Source organism: Haemaphysalis longicornis, unplaced genomic scaffold (assembly GCF_048455015.1).
Source record: "Haemaphysalis longicornis isolate Haplotype H1 unplaced genomic scaffold, Haemaphysalis longicornis Haplotype H1 scaffold_8, whole genome shotgun sequence".
NCBI classification, from domain to species: Eukaryota; Metazoa; Arthropoda; class Arachnida; order Ixodida; family Ixodidae; genus Haemaphysalis; species Haemaphysalis longicornis.
The window spans coordinates 74,713,179-74,734,580 of NW_027526445.1; the positions used below are offsets into that span (position 1 = coordinate 74,713,179).

General features: G+C 49.5%; 1 protein-coding gene and 1 non-coding gene across 2 annotated transcripts in view; both read right to left on the reverse strand.

Moving 5' to 3' along the window:
• Positions 1 to 350: 350 nt before the first annotated feature.
• Trnat-ugu (transfer RNA threonine (anticodon UGU)) lies at positions 351 to 422 on the reverse strand. Its single transcript has one exon. It is a non-coding gene; the product is annotated as a tRNA-Thr (tRNA).
• Positions 423 to 3,240: 2,818 nt separating this feature from the next.
• LOC144148782 (uncharacterized) overlaps positions 3,241 to 21,402 on the reverse strand; it is a gene marked incomplete in the record, with an annotated part of 154,819 nt that continues 136,657 nt past the window's right edge. The window contains 4 exon segments of the mRNA XM_077680293.1: positions 3,241 to 8,030; positions 9,157 to 10,418; positions 11,132 to 11,285; positions 13,941 to 14,047. Of these exon segments, the coding sequence (XP_077536419.1) occupies positions 9,161 to 10,418; positions 11,132 to 11,285; positions 13,941 to 14,047 (1,519 nt within the window).

Sequence of the window (21,402 nt, forward strand, 5' to 3'; positions counted from 1 at the left end):
CGCCTCGCCGCCTTCTCTTCCATCTCTTCCATCGGGTTTGTAGTATCACGTGTACACCACGCAGTTATCAAGCCGCTATAACGCCGCTGAGTCGCCAACGCACGCCGCTGACGACGTAGTTTGAATGCGTTAAAGATATAAGGCGCGTTACTCACACTGATATCAGAGTGGCTTCCGTGGCTTAGTCGGTAGCGCGTCGCGCTGCGGCCGCAAAGTCCTCGGATCGAAACCTGGCGCCGGATGCTGTTTCTTTTTTAAATATAGAGGAGCACTGCGGACGCCGCCGACGCCGCCGCCGCCGCCGGCGGTGGATGGTTTGGGGTCGCTTATATATTCGCACTTAAAACACGCGCCCAGAGTGGGGACCGAACCCACGCCTTTCGATTACATGTCGAATGCCTTACCAATTCGGCTATCTGGGCGACTGTGTTCTCCTTCACTATATATATATATATATATATATATATATATATATATATATATATATAGAAAGAAAGAGAGGGAGAGAGAGATAAAACACTGAAGCTTAGCAGATGGTGGGCCGACAAGAGACAAAACAATGGATCAGGTGGTCGCCCTGACGGACACAAGTTCTCTCCTCGAAACTCTGGCAGTGGATTGGGGCCGCTATATCTTCACAAAATTGTTGCCAGTATTAAGCAATGATGTGATCGTTGAATGAATGCATATACCAGCAGTGTGCAACACGAAGCGCTAAGAACAGCACAGGAAAAGTAGTTCTGACTGTTTTTAGCACAGAAAGCGAAGAAGCAATGCCGGCTCTTCATCTCCTCTAAAGTGAAAGCTGGCGCTCAGATTTTTGAGGTCCTAGCCGCTTCCGGGCGGATCATACGTGGTCGCGCCCATGGGTCTAGCACCTGATTTCCGCACTTGCACTTCAAGCGAGGGATGAACAAAATTGTAATGTTGTAAGGCACAAGATAGTGCACTTGGCGAACCTCGCCAAACATATAGAAACTACTAATAATGAAATAGACAGGGACAAAAACACGTCGTTGCTATCGTAAAGCACTACTGCTCTGAACTGTGTCCTGGTTCTTGAAATAGTATAGAAACAAAATACAACGGGAAACAGCACTTATGGGAATGGGTCCCCCGAGGCAACGCTGGGTGTCGAAGGTACGTTATTCCGACTTTTTAGGCGCTAGGTTTTATATTCTTTCGCTTTTAAAGTGAACAAGGCACCCGGTGGGTGGCCGAAATGTTATTATATCTTTTTCTTGTGGTTGGCGTATTTGGCTTTCAATGAACATTCCCGGTGATACGGGCGTCCGTAGAAGCCTCGATGTAATTTTATTTTTTCTTCCAATTTACAAAGGCTTGATTGATTGTAGGGTTTAACGCGCCGACGAAACGCAGGTGATGACGCGCGCCGTAGTGGAAAGCTCCGGATTTCTTTTGACCACCTGCAGGGGATCTTTAACGTGCGCCGAAATCTCGTACACACGGGCGTTTTTTCTTTAAGGCTGAAGTCACTTGACGACGAGCACCTACATGCGCTTCGCATGGACAATACTATAATTGAACTGAACATTAATTGAACTTAGCAATACTTGGATTTATTGAAGTTAACCTTATGAACAGCAAACGTATTTAGGCACTACCCAAGAATTAACGGAGCGCCGAACACGCGGCTTCCACTACTTGACACGCCCCTCAAATTTATCACCCATTTTTAACTTGTGCATTAAAAAAAAAGGACGTGCCAAACGTTCAGGTTACCTTTTTTGGGGACACATGAATCATTTGTCTGCAGCAATCGCTGATACATTTGCAATGAACCGATCGTGGCGGCTGTGAGTATTCCGTTCCCGTGAACCCGCGCTAGATCGCATCCATCCACGTATGACTCACTGGGGCCGCAAGGAGGGAGCAGCAGGAAGGAGCGATTGCCCAAAGACCGAAGCTGGCGCCAGCAGGGCCGTGGTCTCTGCAGCTCCGCTAGTGCTAGCAAGAGTGCCGAAATTAAGCGCTTGTCTCGCAGGTGCCAATTGTAGCGCCGGGCAGTGTATAGCTCTGCTCTCTGATTACACGTTTTAACGTCTCTAATAAGCCGCGGTGACCCCCTTTCTCGAGCCCTCCCCCTACACTCTCCTCTTGTTTCCGACCTACCTCTTCTGCCTCGGTGTGTCTCTGCCGAATGTCTTTTCGGCTGTTGGTTTTTCTCCGGACATTTCTGGCGTCGTCGCGGCTGCTATGATTTGTGTGGGACCGTCCCGCGGGCTGGCATCCTTGTAATGATTCCGGCAGCGATGTTTCTCACCCCGCGTGCCGCTACACGATATATATTTTAGCTCCTACCCGCTGGGGCAACTAAATTGCGGGAAGCAGATGCGTCCTGGCGGCTTTTCCCCTTTACTTTGTCCGTTCTCGATGAATTTTTTGCAGAAAGCTGGGAAGTCTCGTTTATTTTTGGCCCCTATATAGTAACACACCGGCCTCCACTGGGGTTATATACTTGAATAATGCGTCTTGCGGTAGCTGGGCCCAATTGCCGCCTTGAGGTTTTCCTATCGCTAGCATGTTTTTTTTTTTTTTTTGAGATGGTGGAAATATTAGCCAGAGAAACAATTCCAGATCTCTGCACCGTAATACGGTGTTGCGATAACCCTAGTCAGGGTGTGAAGAAAAACTGAGGCGACATTCCGATTCCCGATATGCACAAGCGTGGCACTTCCTACGTAATCCAGAGCGTTGAATAAACGAGGTAGTTTGGCTGCGCCCTCCAACTCAGCCAAAATAAAATATATATGTTTATTTAAAAAAAACGATTAGAATTGGTATCAGAGAGGACTTTTTGAATACAGTAGATCCCGGCAGCCAACAAAAAGTCGTTCAAATCGCTGTAGATCAAACCCTGTCACTGTCAGAACTGGCGACTTGACAACTACAGCACAAATTTCGAGCAGCAGGCTCATTTTAGCAGTTACTTTAGAAATTCGAATCAGTAGACGGAGCTCGGTAAATGCTGTGAGTGTCGAGCTTGCACCAACTGGAAACTGAATTGCACGAAATTGGCGCGAAGCGTTGGCGGAAAGCAGAAATCCTTGGGACGTGCGATCGTTGGCTTTACGGCAGTATACCCGCCATTTGTGATGCAGATGACTTATAGCACGTATACCAGTGCACACTTGTACGTAAGAACGTGCACTAATACGAGGACATGTGTGCAAACTAAAAAAAATAAAAAATAAACACTTTTGCGACGTCCACGTGGTTAATAATGCTCAAAAGAAGCTCCCACCCATTGAGAGGGAGAATAAGGCACAACGGACGACCAGTATTATTCTACGAAACAATAACGTTTTCTCTCTTTAATTGCATCCATTGCCACGTAATAATAAACATTGTCTCTGTACACAGTGATTTCGCGATGGAGCTCGCGCGAGGTGACATGACAGACAAGACATGTGAGAGTGCTCCCCACCAAGCGACAAGAAAGAGAAAAAAAGGCAATGCTCGTATAGACCTCTTCGTGATAACATCTTGGCTGTGCTGCCCAAGCGCACTTAGGTCACCCTGTCGACTGCGCCCATTTAACCAGCGCAAGCACAGCTCAGAGATGAAATGGCTGCTCATAGGAGGAATAAGTTGAAAAGGTCTATACTCGTGATGTAGTACACACCGCTCTCAGAAGAAGTGTATAATATATGGAAGCTGAGTCGACGCATACAAGGCTATCAGTGTGCGCTTAGGGAAGAAATCATGCAAAGTGCCACCGGAGTCTCGGATGGGGCGCTCTCTGCTTCCTATGGGGCGATAACGAAACAATGAGCGAAACAAATTGTTTTCGTTTTTATTTTTCTGGCACTGAAATTGTGGCGCTACGCCTGGGCTTGAAGTTTTTTTCCTTTGGGTACGGTACAGGCTATTGAGCACCCGCAGAGTGAGCTCAAAGTTTCGTTGGGGAATTGTGATAATTGTGACGTCAGCCATTAAGCACCTTGGAGACACGAAACGAAGAATCGGTCGGAAATGGGGGGCCACATTCAGCTTGTCGCTAATTTTGTTGAAGTGTGAGGAGTTTTCATTGGTTTATTGTGGCTTTATTTAAATCAACATCGAATATAGCCAGCTACAGGCTGCTATTGATTCGGTGAACATTAGGTTTCTTGAATGCGTCGAGTCAACTTGCTGTAATAAACAAAGGCTACAGGACGAAAGGCTGTTGCGTTAAGGAGTGTGTGTATGTGTGGGGGGGTTTGTGTGTGTCTGTGTGTGAATCGGTTTGAAATAAATATGCGCTTTCTTGATTACTCGATGTCTCTTTTTCTCTCTGTCGTACAAAGCAACGTGAGATAGACAACCGGAAAATAAAAGAGTAGGAATCAAAGGAGTTCACTGGGGTGTCCACAGCGGTGAGATCTGTCTAAGCGTACGCTGTGCGGTTGTAAAGAGACAACGCGCTCAAGTAAAACATGCGCCACTGTATGAATAGTCAACTTTCTCTTTTTTGTTCTCGGGCTAAGCGAAATCCAGTACAGAAACCCAAAGCAAAAAAAAAAAGCACTTCTATGAACTCGACAAAACGCGGGCACAGTTCATCCGCAACAACTCAGAAATGGGATTTCGCTTTAAGATTTCTTTGTTACCTCTATAACCGGTAGGTCGTATATACTTTTCTTTCTTTTTGTTCGATATTTACACACACGCTTTGCTCAAGTGCACTTGTGATTTATGCAAACTAATGAAGCGGTTGGCGCGAAGAGCAAGGTGATTTGGCGCGCAATGTACTCTCCCTTTCCTGGAAGAGATATAGTTCGAGTACACACGTATTTACAGAAAATATTTGCTTTCTTGTATCGGCATGACAGCAAGTGACGTCATTGTTTGTAAATAAGGCACTACGTGTCATAGTGGGGATACATTGCTCAGTAGTTCGGTACATCACATCACCATGCATTGGCGGCAAAAAAAGTGCTTTGGGTGCAAGGCATGTGGAAACGTGAGCTCTGACTGCTAAAACTTAGGCGCCTCATTTTGCGAAACATCGCGGCCTTCCAGGCACAGATGTTTCGCACATGGGTAAGTAAGCTTAGTTTCTAATTAACCGAATGCCTCGTACGCTAATTCGTTTCTACTGAATTACTGCGTGCGCGTACACATGGGTATGTCAGTCTAGGGCCCCGATTATGGCGGAAAACTGTCTGAAAGTAAGAACAAAATTGCATCGTGGAACACGCCGTCAGCGTGCTAGAAGTATGACCGCCAATCGCACTTTTTTTAAAGCACTGAGTTGACTTGTTCAGGTGGTCTTTGAAAGAACTTTGTGGTTTATTATTTAAAAAATGAGAGATTTTTCTTTAGGTTTGCGTTCACCGTGCCCATTCATGGATTTATTCTCTCTCACAAGAGCTAGCGCTTCTTTTTATATATGAAACTATGTCTGCCACGGAAACGAATCGTGCTCCACAGTCGTGACATCTGCATGAGTGAGACGTGGTTTGTGCGCAGATAAAAACAGCCACATTAGGGCCAACGACCTGTTCAATCAACGTATACAGTGTGATATCGGTCCGTGCAAGGTGTTTCGGTGCCGTGAAGGGCTTCGGCAACAGCGTGCATCATAAGGCAGATGCTGTTATTAAGCGTGGTTACCGTGGTAACCGGCAAATAAAACATGTTGACGTGACTTTAAAAATACGGTACATTGTAGTGAAGGCACTTGCGATTTCTTCTTCCTCTTTTTAGGCGTCAGCCCTGATCGTGGTGAGTGGGGTGTAATCACAGTTGCAATGCTACTTGCCAATAACGGCAGAGACGTTTACGACACGAATATTTTACGTCAAGTCTTTCATGGCGAACATTTGGGTAAGGTTCAAGAGGTTGCCAGATTTGACTTCACAATAGCCGAGTTAGAAATACGTCTGAGTCGGAAGTCTCCCTCAGGCAACAGAGGGTACCACTCTGTCAACAAGTCCCACTCAGGCGAAGTCGCACTCAGGCAACGACTTAAGTAAAATGAGACGCCAGGATTAACCCCAGGCACATTTTAACACCTGGTGGCAGCTTTTATGTAGAGTATGACCCCACCACGGGGTATGTGACTGCTTCTCAAACTTCTGCTTCTTTTGAGCCCAGGAGCGGTGCATTGAGCAGCTTTTCCCTTTCACTTTACTCTTGTTTTTTGTCTGCCTTTTTTAAATGCCTCCGCGACAGCTTGGACTTTAAGATTTTGTTTATTTTTTTACAGGCATAGAACGACCTAGCCTATTAGTGAAATCTCACGCTCTTTCATCGCTTGTTGCATGGCCGTTAAAAAAATAGAGAAAGCAACCCGACTTTGGTCCATACGGGACATTGTACTAAAACTGTTCAGGATACAAAAACCTAAACGCAAGGCTTCAGTTATTGATGTTTCAGTTACTGATGTTAAACATCAGTATCTAGCCAGTGGCCCATCTATACTCCTGATTCGTGAACAATTTGTCGCACTTACACGCTCAACGCTCCGGGTCATTTAGCTGTCAGAACTTATGCACACGACGCGGAAGCAGTTGGCCTTGTCATAGCTGATCTTGACATGTTATTCACGACCGATGTTTTCAAAGACATGTGGCCCAAGACACTCTGTGAAGTTTGTACTTCATTATGAACCTCTTGTTGAAAAGTCTGGACGATGTACGGAAGATATACGCAATAATTTGCACACGTCTTAACAAGGAGAAAGGATGTGGCGCTGTACATGATTGAAACCGAGCATTACCCACCAACATCATCATCACCAGTAGATTCACCATACAACAGCAGATCCTTTAAGGACCGCGGGAAACCCCTCTATCGCGCCGGCAGCGATAATAATGTTCTGTACTTTATCCAGCCAACGCGTCAAGCGCACCGTGGTGGGAGGTGCGCTGTGGTTTACTGAACAGCGCGCCAAAACACCCGAAATGTACGTTGTGATTTGAAGTCAAGAAAGATATCCGTGGCTCGAAGTCGGCGCCACTCGTCTGGTATACATTTCCGTTGCTTTTTGTTTTCGAATTTTGCTCTCCACGGAAACAACAAACAAGGCGCAACGCACACAGTCACCAATTTCAGTTCTCCACTTCGCAAAAACAACAAACCAAGAAACAAAAGCGACACAACAGCTAACTTCCATAGCGGTTACCTCGCTTCTTTCATCCATTTTCTATTTTTGCGCTACATACTTAGTGGTGCTCTTCTATACTCGTTGGGAACGCGCGTTCTGAACATTTGTAAAGGTCACTGTAACCGCTACCATTTTCGCAAAAGAGAAAGCCGCAATGTGGACAGTAAGAGGTTTCACACACATTTTAGTTCAGTTCGGACAGGAAGATCAATGTTCACTGGTGTACATGAATAGTCCGGACATGCTGCCGAGTCCACTGCAAGATGCATATGTGGTTGGGTCGTCTACGCCACTCTTTGGTGTTGGGTGGGAGAAAGGTCGCCGACGTCACGGCTCGATCCGATCCCTGTCCTCGGTCAACCACCAAGATTTCGGGCTCGTTGCCCAAAGCGGTTGCGTGGTCCTTGACTGTCACCGGTCACAGGAGTCGCTGCGCACGTTTTTGGCACGCAAGACACCACGGGGAGGCGCTGTTTTTCGTGGTGCCGATCACCGAAGGAATGTCTTTAATAAATAATGCACCAACGCCTGGTTGCACCCAGGTCTCGCATTGCTGGAGACCCATTCACACCGTTCCTTAGCTCGATTTAACGTCTAGCTGTGTCCTTGGTTGTCCTCGCCTTGCAGAGGGCTCCTTCGTGGTGCTGTTTCTGACGCTGGGCTCCGGGACTTGTCGTGGTGGCGGACCGTGGGGGTGATACACGCCCGCTGAATATCTGTTTGGGCGACGTACGTTAGGGGAGGCAAGAATTCTTGTGTCTCAATTAATTTTTTCGCCCTCTCGTGATGGAACCACCCTTCGGTTAGGTTGGCAATATGCCATACACTCGCCGTGCCCTGCCTTGCGGACACCGAGACAGGATGGAGAGTAGCTTTTGGCGGGATCACGCGATCTTGACTTTGGCTGGGCCCCGGCCTGGAATACAAAGAGAAAAGAAGCAGTGCTCTGATAAGTGACAGTCTAAAAGTGCACATTAAAATCTCCAAACTGTGTAGAGTTTGCTCGCTACTTATTCTATTGCAAAATTCTCCAAGTGACGGGCACCGACGCATACGCGATGGAAAATTGAGAAACTGAGCAATGTACGCCTGGTAAGTCCAAGGAACTCTTCGGTGTAACGACTGGCTGAATACGCAGTTGTAGGAAATATGTCACGTATCCCTAACCAATAAAAACTTGCAGGAAGTTGTTTCGGGAACACTTTGTCGGCCAAAATTAGGGTTATCGTGCCTTCCAGGATTCCATTATGGCCTGATGCGCTTGATGATGTAACGCAGAAACATGACTGGAGGCCCTTAAGGGCTCACGACATTCACAATCGTGATGTGGTGAATTTCAAGAACGTTCGTACAAATTAACGCAGATCAAGCAACGCAGGGAAGCGCGTCCAATTTGGCTCGTAACCTTCAGTATTCAAACGTGAAGAGCACGAAAATTGCATCTATGAGCACTCGCTTTCTTCGATACAGCGTTTGTGCACAAGGCGATAGACGAACATTAGAGTTATGGTGTAAAGTTAGTAAAAAACGTCCGCGCGTTGTCTCCCGAATAACATCAAATGGGGCTTTTATACCTGAGCCTGGGACACTTCACCATTATAGGTAGTGAAGTTGTTTGCTACCGTTTCGTGCCTAGTTTGTGCATGCAATTTTTATCGGCTGTCATACCGCCATAAAATATAATAGTTGAATAACACAGCAGTCGCTTCAAATTATGAGTAGTGGGAGAAATATAACGCGAACGGACTTCTCTGACAAATAAATTGATAAATGAATTGTGCAGTCAGTCGACTAATCTATCAGTTTGACTCAGTCTGTGACTAACTTGCAGTGGTGCGCAATAACCGCCTGGTTTTGAAGGCCGCCGAATAAAGTCTTTTCTTTTCTGTGATTGGTTACGTTTGAATTCTCAAATCCAGCTATACAAGGAGAAGCAGCAGCGTCCCGGCCACAATACCAGGACGGCAGCTGGAAGGGATTCTTTTCTTCAGCGTCTCGCCACTGAGAAAGCAAGGCCGGCAATCTTCATAGAAGCAACTTACGCGGTCAAGACTCGACGGAAGCAGGCTCCTCGGCGATTGCCCTGTGACTCGGCTGCGTTGGCGGAAGGCAGGACGTCGACGCGTCCACGGCACCGCCGGCACCTGCCATGCCGGCTGGTCCCGCACCAGTCATCTGCCGGTGCCAGTAGTGGTGCTGGTGGTGGGCAGCAGCGGCCACTGCCGCCGCGTGGTGGGCCGCGGCTGACGCGTCCAGCGCCGCCGCTTCTTCCTCGCTCCCGGTTCCGCATGGTGCCGATAACCGAGGGGGAGCGAAAGCACCTCGGTGGTACAGAAATCCTTCGCGGAGGTCCGCCGAACTTTGTGCTGCGGCAGCAGCCGCTGCTGCAGCGGCGGCCGCGGCGTACGGTTCTTTGCCGTCAGCGAGCTCTAGCGTTAGGCTTAGCTCGAGATAGCGGGGATAGTAGGCCGGAGGATCCAGGGGCGTCGGATACGAGGCGACGCTTCGGGCCGCCTTCGCCACTTCAGGATCGTCGAGGGACATGTACGTGGGACGGAGGTAACCGGAGCCACCGCCCGATATGAGCTGGGACACGTCCTCCGTGTTCGTGGGCGTCAGAGACTGTTCCACGTCGGCCAACCTGTCGTCTGGTAGTTTGGTTGGGGCACGAAATGCCGCAGGGACTGAAGCTGCGGCCGCCAAGACCTGACCGGGACCGCCGTAGTAACCGGAAGGAAGCAGCGGAGCGAGTTCCGTGAAGGCTCCGTAGCTGGGTCTCGGCGCCTTGGGGAGGGTGGGGCTGGTCGCGCTGCCGCTGCCTCCGCTCCCATTTCCGGTGCTGCTGCTTCCACCGCTATTGGGGCCCGGTGACGCGGCCCTCTTGAGACTTCCGGAGGATGATGCGGGAGACGTCCACTTCCGGTGGTCCGGCGAGGAAGCCGGGCTGCTCGAGCACGCGCTTCCGGCGGCTGCGGCGGCGACGCTGGCGGACATGTTGCTGTAAGGCAGACCGCCATGCGGAGACGGGCCCCCATACTGTAGGACTCCTGGGTGGTGGTGTGGATGTTGAGGGACGGGCGCCCCGTTCAAGTGGTGGGGCAGAGCGTAGGGCGAGTGCGGTAGTGGAGCCTGAGGCATTTCTCTCGGCGGTGGTGGCGGTGGTGGAGGGTAGGGCATCACCGGGGTAGGGTAGTAGGCCGGAAGGCGCGTAGCCTCGTACGCGAGTCCGTAGTGCATTTTGGAGTGCAGCGAGTAGTACTGGTACAGCCAGGAGTTGGCGCGCATCACGGCCGCTTCTCGTTCGCTGCACATGAAGAATTCAGGAGTCAGCGTTATGACTGTTGAATGGAACCACGGATGGAAATTTCGTTGAACATATTAACTAGCAGGAGTTCATTGACCTAAGGGCTTCGCGCAACCTGTCACCTTCGCTTTGTAACATGCAGTGCTAAAAAAGCACGATGACGAACTTTTCGGGGAGGCAAAAGAGACGCAGCCGTAGCGTACAAAAGGCATTGTAAGTCGCTCTACCCGTATTCGATTAAGTCTCCCTACCAAATGCTAATGCAGCACAGCCAAATCAGTGTGGAACATTCAATAACTGCCGGGAACCTCTTCAGACAGCTTGATACATTGTAGATAATTTATTTGCGGTGGCGTAATTTTCTCAGGTTATCAATGGAAATCCCCCCAACCCCCAGTATAAAGGAAAGAGCTTAAATTTGTCGCGTAGAACTTTCCTATAACGACTGGCACTTGGCGCAAAACTTTGTTCACGACGTATTTTAAACATTTTGGTGTCTCCGAACATGTATCTGGTCTAAATACGGCAGCAACAACGGAAACCTGTGCTCAACCTAGCGTTAAAAACAGCTCGAATAACCAGGACTTGGTTGACACGAACGCGGCTCACTGTGAATGTCTGAGACTTCATTTGCCATTCCATGAATGCTGGTTTTGGATATCAGAGCAGCGGTACCAACTATCCCCGCAGGGTACCGTTGACGCAGTGCTCACCTGAGGACCTGGTTTGTGCACACGATGACCGGCTGCTGGGAGCTGTCGGAACCGTCCTTGACCTGGAGCACGGCGTGCACCCACAGCCACCCCGAACGACTCGTCTGCAGCCGCACCAGCAGTATGCACGAGCGCTCCTGCTCGGACTGCGTGACTGCGCGTGGGAAAAAAAAAAGGGGGGGGGGACGAAGATGGACACCGGTGTCAGACAAGGCAGATTCTGCGCAAAAGCACGCGCCAGGAGACTCAGGCAGAATGGAACCGTTGAACGACGACGATAGCGGTGTCAGGAAGTGTACTGAATGACAGAATTCTTGAAAACCCTTCCAAAGAAGCTGCGACAAGCGGAAAGAAGGACGCGGGACCAGCGCTCCACGCAGGACCGTGTGCCGCTGTCCGGTATTCTTAGAGCTGGTTTTCAAAATGTGACCATGCCAAGTAGAGCTCCTTTCGTTAGTGCGACAGATGGCCATGTAGGAAAGTTCGAATTTTTTTTACCTAGTATGGGTGTGAACATTTGTCTAGAGTGAGTTCTACCGGAAATGTCGAAGAAACCCACAGGCAGTCTGATATTTTAAAGGTTAATAATCTTCATCACCATAATTACCATGGCCACCGCGATCATCATCATCGGTAGGTCTGCAGTAACCCAATGGTTGTAGGCGGCACGCATCCCCGAACTCCAAAACTGGGGACGCCCCTGTGCTAGCCTGACCCAATGAATAGCCGGTAATATTCGTATAAATCCTATTCGTATATCCGGTTCGGCTTGCTCACACACCGACTGCTCCTCTCCCCTGCTTCCACCGTTGTCTTGCTCGTGTGCCTCATGTGTTACCCATTTTAGGGACTGGGTGTTCTGTTCGCGTCGGCTTAGCTCGGTAGGTTACAAGGGCTTCCAATCATAGCCCCACGATTACCCTCGCGTTTGTGTACTCTAATTTCTGTTTGTAAGAGCGTACATTTATTTTAACAGCAACTTTCCTGTTTCATCTAAGCCGTGTCGTTACTTCAGCTAGAAACCCACAGTGACCGTGTGGGCAAGGGGCGAGCTATAGCAGTGTTATCGCCTATAGCATGGCCAGAAGGTAGAAGGTTAGTTACAACGCAATTTAGGCCTCGTACTACCTGTTTCGTAGGGCACTTGGACGCTCTACTAGTTATGCTATACCTTTCGGTTGACGAGTAACCACACGGTTTATTCGCCGCTTGTCTGCTTCCTCAGGGTCCTTCATCGGGCTCCAGGAGATCAAGCTTCTTCACTTGTGACTCATATTGGTTTTTTAGTGTGCACTTCCCTTAGGCAACGAAAGCTAAGTCCGGGAACTGACACGTACAACCCTTCAAGTTTAAATCGGCCGCTCGCATCCGAGCCTCATGGTCCAGTCCGCGAGAGCCGTCTAACAACGACGCCATAGACGAGAGGAGGACGGAGTGGCCGCTCGCTTAAATCAAGTAGCAAGAGCCGCTGCTGCGCCACTCAGCCTACTACTGCGCACCGAGAAAAACACGGCGTGGGCGAGGCTGCCGCGAGCGAATCTACTTATGCCGGCAGTATAAAGACGCTCTCAATGCGGTCGCGCGATATGGGAGCAGGCGTGTGCCCTCCTTTTTACCCGGCCCCTGCGCGTCGTTTCTTGATGCCCGCTATACGTCCGCCAGCACACGCTTTCCTCAGCATATAAACAGCAGCAGCAGCCGCATAACCCCCAGAAGCCTCGTGGGTGGTACACTGCAGCCAGCTCGGACCTTTCCCTCCAATAGGCGGCGCTCCGCACACGAATTGTTTTTCGTATTTCCCGCGCCAGATACGGGCTACATCCCGTGCAGAGCGAGGAATAAAAAAAGAAGGAAACGATGCTGCTATGACTAAAGAAATCAAGAGGAAAGGGGCAGTCCGATATGGCGGGGTGGAACCGGTTACGCGTAAATATGCCGTACGTCTGCTGGGCACGCGGTTCTGCCCGCTTGGCTCCAGGTTCTCCGTCCGAGAGACCACGCGCAACGTTTAGAGGGTGTACGTGCATGCGCAAGAAACGAGGTGGAAAGGAGAGATAGAAGGGGAGGGAGGGGAGAGAGAGGAGGGAGATACGGATCGTGCGTATAATTTCTCGCTTAGATCGCGTCACGCCCCGCGCGTTCTCGCACGCTTCTGGCGCTGGCCCCTCTAAACGCTTTGTTGCTTCCTTTCCTCCTTAGTTTTTTGTCTTTATATACGTTTGCCTACGGTGCCCACCTAAATCTGCATGCGGCCGGGTGCAGGGCGTTGCTCGTGCAAAGAAGCCAGGTTCTGCCGGCGGCCAATGGGAAGGCACGCGGTCCGTACGGTCACTTATTACAAGGGCCACTCTGGAAGGGGCACACGGGCGGATCTATACGGGGCGGTTCCGCTAGATATAAGGGCCTTCGTTTTAACTTCTGCCTTTTATGTTTCGTTTTTGCACCTTCCACGAGAGCCGGATCTCTTTCAGAACTGGAGGGCAAGGCTTGGCTTCGTGTCTATTCGTCGAACCCTTGTCCTTCGCTCGTTCTCCATCCGTCGTTAGCAATTTCTCATTCGTTCGCGCTAGCGCCACAGGCATGTGCACATAGATCGGTATGTATGCATTATATATATATATATATATATATATATATATATATATATATATATATATATATATATATATATATATATAACACTAAAAATAGGCCTGCGCCTGTTTTGGCGTGCTGTTTATGTCCAAAGCAGCAGGGCCCATTTGAGGGACGTGCTCACAACGGGAGGACCTGCGGTGCGCCCGCTGAGTCTGCGCACGCCGATACTCACTTAGGCGGTGCTTTGACTGCGCTTCCCTCAGGTGCTCCCAGTGGACCAGCTCGTACCAGGAGATGCTCTGCAGGCTGGACTTCTGGTATCCCAGATGGAACTCTCCGCTGCGCCGAACAAAAGACAGGAAAGTCTCTGTTAGAACGTCAATCTTCGACAGCCAGGTGCATGGTTTTTGCAGGAGCAGAGAAGTCCTGTGGTAAATCAGTACAGAGCTAACGATTGGTGGGTGAAAAGTTTGTAGCTAACCGGGAAAGCGCACAGCGGCAGTCTGCGAATGCTCAAAAAAGGTTTCTCGCTTTCTGCGCACGCGCAGTGGCAGTAATTGGCGGAAACGGTTTTCAGGCCTTTTGCAACTGTCCATTTCACTTCGGCCCTCCACACCAGACAACAATATATTTTATGCGGTACACCACCGATAAAAGCCTGCGAATCACTACACTCGTTGAGTTGCGTTGTCCGTAAGTCTTAAGACACCGCCGGGGTTACACTCGCTGATACGCCGATCGTGACAGAGTTTCCCATAATTACTTTTTCAGCCCGTCTTCCGTCAGGGAAGTCGAGCCAGGAAAGGAAGCGGGTGACGGCGCTGCTTTTAGCATCTACACCGGCTTGCCGTTGGCGTACGCAGTAATAAATGATTGAATATCATTGGCGTTTATTGAAGCCGAAAAGCCCCACTGCCGTGACGCTGTGGCGTGGCTTGTGTCGCAACAAAAATGAGCGCCAGATATTGGGAGGACCAATATTGGTGAAGCGAAGTATACCATTTCCGCAAATCTCAAAGTACCGACAGCAATACAGGTTGGTGAAACAGGCCCATCGTAACAGCGCGAACATATATAGCGGCTCAGTCTCTTGTCCCCACGCTTTCTCTTTCCCTCTCTTCCTTGTCACCTGGCACCTTTGTTGTCTTCATAGCTTTCTTTACTTACTGATAAGTAATGTTTCCTCCATTTCGTTTCCCTAAACAAATTGAATTTATTCTTTTTTGTCCCTTCCGTTCACTGTAAAGTGTATTCTCTTTCTGCTATGCTTTCCCGGCACTCCCTGCCTCTCGCTACTCGTCTCTCACTCCCTCTAATGCAGCGAAACTGCTGCGTACATGGCAGCCTCGACCCCAGGCCGTTTCCCGTATCAGCGACGAATTTCATTTTCCCAGCGCCTCTCGCGTTCCCCGCTGTCCTTCGGGACCGCGACCACCGGCGCCGGCTCATTCATGCCTGGACTTCCTACCCACACGTAACTAAGCGTGTAGTCACTCACTACGCGCACGTTCTGCGGTGTATTGTACACACGCGCGCCCACGTAAGCATATACCGGAGCCGCGATCAAGCGTTACTCGCACACGCGCGAGGCCACGGTTGTACGCACGCACGCACAACTCAGCTCAGGCAAGGCCGCGCACGTCCTTCCAGAGGCACGCGTATGCATAAGCGCCACTTTGGCTTAGCGTGATATCCGGCGAGAGCTCATCTATACGCAATTCGCGCCCGTGGAAGCGATGCAGGTGCACAGGAGGAGGGCCGAGTTTAGCGCCCGCGTCGAGGTGCTATTCCGTGGTTAGAGAAGGCGTGGCCAGAGTTTCGAACCCCCGCATGGACGGGCTCTGCTCTGTCTGAGGTAAGAGGCGGGGAATGTGCTGTAGTGCGGGGAAAACACTGGGAAAGCGCTTTGTTTCGCGTCGTTTCGCCTCTGTGTTCGTCCTTTCTGTGCAGGTGAAGTGCAGCATGAAATACCAACACGTCCGAACGTACACCCTATTGCGGTGGAGGGAGAACCTCTTGTCGCTGGGCGAAGGATCTCAGGTGATGTAAATTATCTGAAGCACTTAGCGTGAAGATGACCTTTCTCCCGAGCAACACGCACGTTGAGAAAACACAAAAGGAAGAAACTGGCAAAGTTGGTGCTGATTCTGTGCAGAATGCGCAATAATCAAAAGTCGGTTCTTAGTTGGTGAACGTAGCTCCCACCTCTGCACATCAAACATTTCTACCTCCGTCGCTGTGCGCACCAGTTGTGGAGTTGATACGCATCTGAACGGAATTTTTGAAAGCGGACGAAAAGAATTCACCAGGCGTGTGACGCAACGCGAGCGTGACATCTTTACCCGTGTTTTTTTTTTATCGGTTGCGACGACATCGTTTCACGAGATGCTTCTCAACGCTGAAACTGAGCAATGTATTATTTATGTGGGTATAGGCCATACCTGGCCGTCCCACCTCTGGTAAGCCAACAATTGATTGATTGATTGATTGATTGATTGATTGTAGGGTTTAACGCGCCGACGTAGCGCAGGCGATGAGGCGCGCTGTAGTGGAGGGCTCCGGATTAATTTTGACCACCTGGGCATCTTTAACGTGCGCCGAAATCTCGAACACACGGGCGTTTCTGCTTTTCGCCTCCATCAGAAAAGCGCCCGCCGCGGCCGGGGATCGAACCCGCGACCTCATGCTCAGCAGAGCAACGCCTTCGCCACTGAGCCACCACGGCGGGTAAGCCAACAGTTCGGCTGGTTATGTTTCGGCATTTCGATCTGCACCTTTCCCTCGTCAGCCAAACGACCCTTCTCAGCCAATGGCGACGTTACCACGTTGACGCCAGTGAAAATATTAGCCTCTCTTCCTAAACAAAGTTGAGGGAAGAGCGAAAGCTTCATCCAATCAAAGACAAGTGCGCGTAATCGACCGTCAAGCTTTTAAAGGCCCAAATGACAAACGAAGAACGAACCAGCGCGGCGATTTTTCCCGCCCTACGTAAACGCATCTGTATGCGCGAACGATCTAAATGCACGCTGATACGTGGCTTAAGAGGTAAAGGTATACCATTGTAATCCTTCTTCATGATTGATGCGTGTATTGTCATATCTAGACCGTTCCTTTTTCGCTATTTTCAAGTAACCTTTTTGACGCAGTGGAAACAGCCCGGTTTCACGCACGCGCCGTGGGTCCAGAGATGTCATTAGAGCCTTTTGGTCGCTCTAATGACATCTCAGACAACTAGTCTAGGCAACTCAGTCCTAGACAACTCGGTCTAGGGAAACATGCATACAACACCATCGGTACCACCACGAAAAATTTCGCTTTGAAGTTCTCGTAACCTGTGGCTTCCCGCTCTCATTCAGGCCACCCGTCCGGTCCTGGTCGCGCTACTGCTTCCTCGGGGGCACATATCTTGCTTGCCCTTTTGTCTTCAAGGCACCCTGGATGCCTACTCCCACGCCATACACCGTACCTCTCCAGATTTGCCTCGAGGCGGCCTTCCCTTCCAGTAAAAGTGTCACTACTACCACTTTGCGGTTACGTGGACCCGTGGGCGGCAAACTTTTAGAAAAGGGATCGAAGTACCCCCTGAGGGCATAATTCATGATGAGCGGACAAAAATGCGAGACGCAATAGCAAAGTAATGGAAAGGGCTGAGTTACTGCGCATTTGTGTCTCGTTTTTTTGTGCGCTTGCCGCTAATGGGGGATTTTCACCAACTCTCCAACCCACTGTCCCGTTAAACTGCAACGCCGGAGTGGTGCCCACGCATTAAATGAGAATGCGGAAATGGGAAACAGCAGGAGAACGAGAACAAGCCGTGGAATAATTTCAGTCCAGCGAACTACGGACAACTGTGCTCGAAAGACGAAAATGAAAAAAACTAAATGGTCGCCACATCTCTTTCCGTTTAGAAAATTTTGCAGGTCCTACGCCGTTCACCCTTGCGCTGGACCAGCACGTATACGTAGCCCTTGATACGTACCAAGTAAATAAATCCTAACCTATAAGGAGATGGACTAAGGTGGAGGACATTCTAATTCAATGTCAGGGAAGGAAATGGGCATGGGCGGGTCACGTAATGCGTACATTGTGCGACAACAGGTGGACCAGCCTTTCAACAAAGTGGATCGCTAACGCAGCAGGGGTCGGCCGAGGGCTCGATGGAGACATGAATTACGAAAATGTTGGGCGGAAAGCATGGCATGAGCTATAGCATTTCTTGGGCATGGCTTGAGATCTTTGGGAGGGGCTGTCGCCCGTCCTGCGTGGACCTGACTAAGCTGATATATATATATATATATATATATATATATATATATATATATATATATATATATATATATATATATATATATATATATATATATATATATACACAGTCGAGTCCACTTATACGATACCATTTATAACAATATATCGGATATAACGACGAACAGCTATGGCACCGTCAACTTTTGTATTCTTTCTGTGGTAAAATAAACCGGTTATTACAATGTTCCAGTTCAACGATATCGGATATAACGATTGAATCCGGTTATATTGTGCACAAAAAGTGCAACAGTGATTACTCTAATGACGTGGTTGCGCAGCCCACTCAGGTAGTGTCTTCGTAGGAGGCCCAATGCGTGACACAATCCCTCGGGGACTTTGTTTCCGCCAAGGACATTTACCTCAGCTAGGTGAAGCACCTATAGATGCTCTTGCAAAAGATTCGCGCTAGCTTCACACGCGGCAAAAAAAAAAGTTTGCCGACTGGTGCTTCTTTTCCGCAAATTAGTAGCAGTACAAACTTGCTGGCATGCGAATAAAATGTTTTGAGCTCTGTTCCGTCTTTTTATTTTGCAACCCGCTTATAACAACTATCGGTTTAACGATGGGACTTCCTTGGCGCTTGGATATTGTTATAAGTGGATTAGACTGTATATATATATATATATATATATATATATATATATATATATATATATATATATATATATATATATATATATATATACACACACCATCGCCTCACGCAGACCACGTCGCGTCCTGTATACAGATCATGACCACTTTTACGATAAGTCGGCTTCAATTAGCGCATATAGCTCTCACCGTGACCAAAGGCAGATTTCCACTTAGGCCATCGCTTAGTCCGGTATAGGTCGGCGCCGTACTTAAGCGGGCCACCAGCGCAGCATCCAAGGGGCGCACATTAGCACGCAATGGAGGCGACACGCAACCGCAGAACGCGCTCGTGCCTGAGATTTGTAAGCTGCTAAAAAGTTTGTGCTCATTTTCACCGCCGCCTATATGGCCCCCCTCTCTCTGGGGTTCTGTTCTTCAGCACCGCCTCGCCTCTGCAGCGCCCTTAATGGAAGTCACGTCTCAGCTATTCAGGACTACTGCCCCCTCCTTATACGCATCGCTCAAAGCTCTCCACGATTGTATAGGCACAGGCATGGACGTAATGCAGCCCGTCTCGGCATAGCCTCAGGCTGGGTCACTATGGTCAAGAGTTCTGCTTCTCTGTCCGACCGGATTATATGTTCGGTGCGTCCACGCCGCACACATTTTTTCTTCTTGGCGTACCGGCTTTGCATCCTTTACCCCCCCTATTTCTACCGCTGTATTCTTTGATCTCTGTTTGCTTTTTTCTTAGGGATATTTGTTTCCTCTTGGCATTCGCATGCGCATTTGCACCCACAGTTGTTACACGGTCACTTATAGAGGACTCCGGGCATTATACCGCGGCCATACAGGCGCTCATTAAGGGGGACCCTTTTAAACGGGCGCGTTCAGACGAAGATACCAAACTTCCTCCTTCGTGAGCGCCCGCGATGTTGGCCGAATCATCCGTGACTGCCCGATCGTCCATTTGTCAATGTCCGTCGGGGCAAGTGCCGGCGTTTGCGGCTCTTTGGCAGTCGCTCGTCTTGTTCTTTCCTGCTTGGGGATTGGCGTTCGCAATGACTCGCTCTATAAGTGGCTGAAGTCCAGCGGCCCGCATAGCTGCTGTATCCGCGTGCGTGAAACCGAGCGTAAACGACGCTGTTCGATGTTTCATTTGCAGGACGTTTTCTCCTGGCTCCAGAAAAGGTCTGTCTGCTGGCGACAGCTCAGTGATGAACAATCTGCGCCGATGTCATAGCTTGTAGTCGTGCTCGGTGTATTGACCACGTATGGACTGCGGTTTCAGGCTTGAAAAGGCACACCGTAATGCGGTGTTGTCCACACCAGACGTGAAATGGGTTCGGGTTGCGTTTGATGACCTTTTTTTGCTGACGTGCGTCTTCCGCGAGCGCTCCGCAATCGCGTTTAAGCTCCGCCTGTGTGAACAAGCCTTGAGGTAGGCTGAATGAGAGTCACTAACAAGTTCCAGCACCCGCTAAACATCTCGCAGTGTGGTCCTTTGTCCTGCACATAGTGTCCCTTCGTCCAGGGATACGCAGCGGTGGGTCGCTGGGCTAGTGGGCATAATTTCGGGGTTATATCTCCAGCTGCCACGGCTGGCTTTCCTGTGGAAGCGGAAAATAAGAGTGGCTGCATGTCGGCATGTCGGCGACCGCTGAAGGTTCTCAGGTGGTCTAAATTAGTCTGTAGCTCTCCGCTAGGGATGCGCTTGGTAAACAAGGTGTTACTTCGGCACGCAAAATCCGAAGGTAAACATTGAAATTTCTAACAGGAACCTCGTCCGTTAGATACCGAAGCCACTTGCATAGAACACCTAAAACTTGTCGGTCGATTGACAGAGTGTCACACTTTGCTCCACCTTATTTCGATGCATAAGGTGAGTTTTTGTAGGTCGTCGAGATTCTCGTTAAAATGACGGAAAACACTTTCTGTCCCATACATTCGCAGCGTCTGGGGTGGCTGCGACGAGAGGAAACACGGACAGTAGCGATCAAATTTGTTTCCGCACGGTGGGTATGTACAGCGCAGCGGTGGCGTACCCAGAAATAGTTTACGGGGGTGGTTATACGCTTGCCCCCCCCCCCCCCCCCCCCAAAAAAAAAAAAAAACTGATAAAAGAGACACCCTGCTCGGCAAATAACTTTATTTCATTTTCTCGCCTACTTTTCTGATTTGTGTTGTTGCATACAAATACGTATACCAATGCGGAGTGTCAACTGCGTCCACGAAAAAAAATAGCCGAAGTGATGAGAAGACGGAGGAGGAAATACACCGCTCAGAAAGTTTTGGGGGGTGTTCTCCAACGCCCCTCCAACGCAGCAATGCCTTCGGTTCTGCGAAGGTTGCTCAGGCTGCTCAGCGACGCTAATGTCACCAAACTTACGTATCCATTTTCTCAGGGCTGCTTTCTTGTCATTAACATTGAACTGCACGCAAAACACAGGGAAACGCCACGGTGTATACCTTGCAGCCAGTCGCGTTTGTTTGATTAAAAACCCACGAAATGAAGCGCTCACATGCGGCCAAGGTTCTACGGAAGCAAAGCTCTCGTCAAAACCTGGGGCGTGTTGCCAAACGTTTTTAAAGAAGAATGGTTTTCTTTTTGCTGACAATACGCGCAGCCTTCTGCTGCCATTGCAGCCCGGACACAATGGATCCAGTGACGCCGCAGTTTGCCGTTTACCCGTGAAATGTACAGCTGCACGTTTTGATGCCCGACGCCTATAGCTGCTAGAAGTACAAGCGTGATTGGTTGGAAATTATCCGTCCTTGGTTTTGGACAATAGAAAACCGCGGGTGATGAG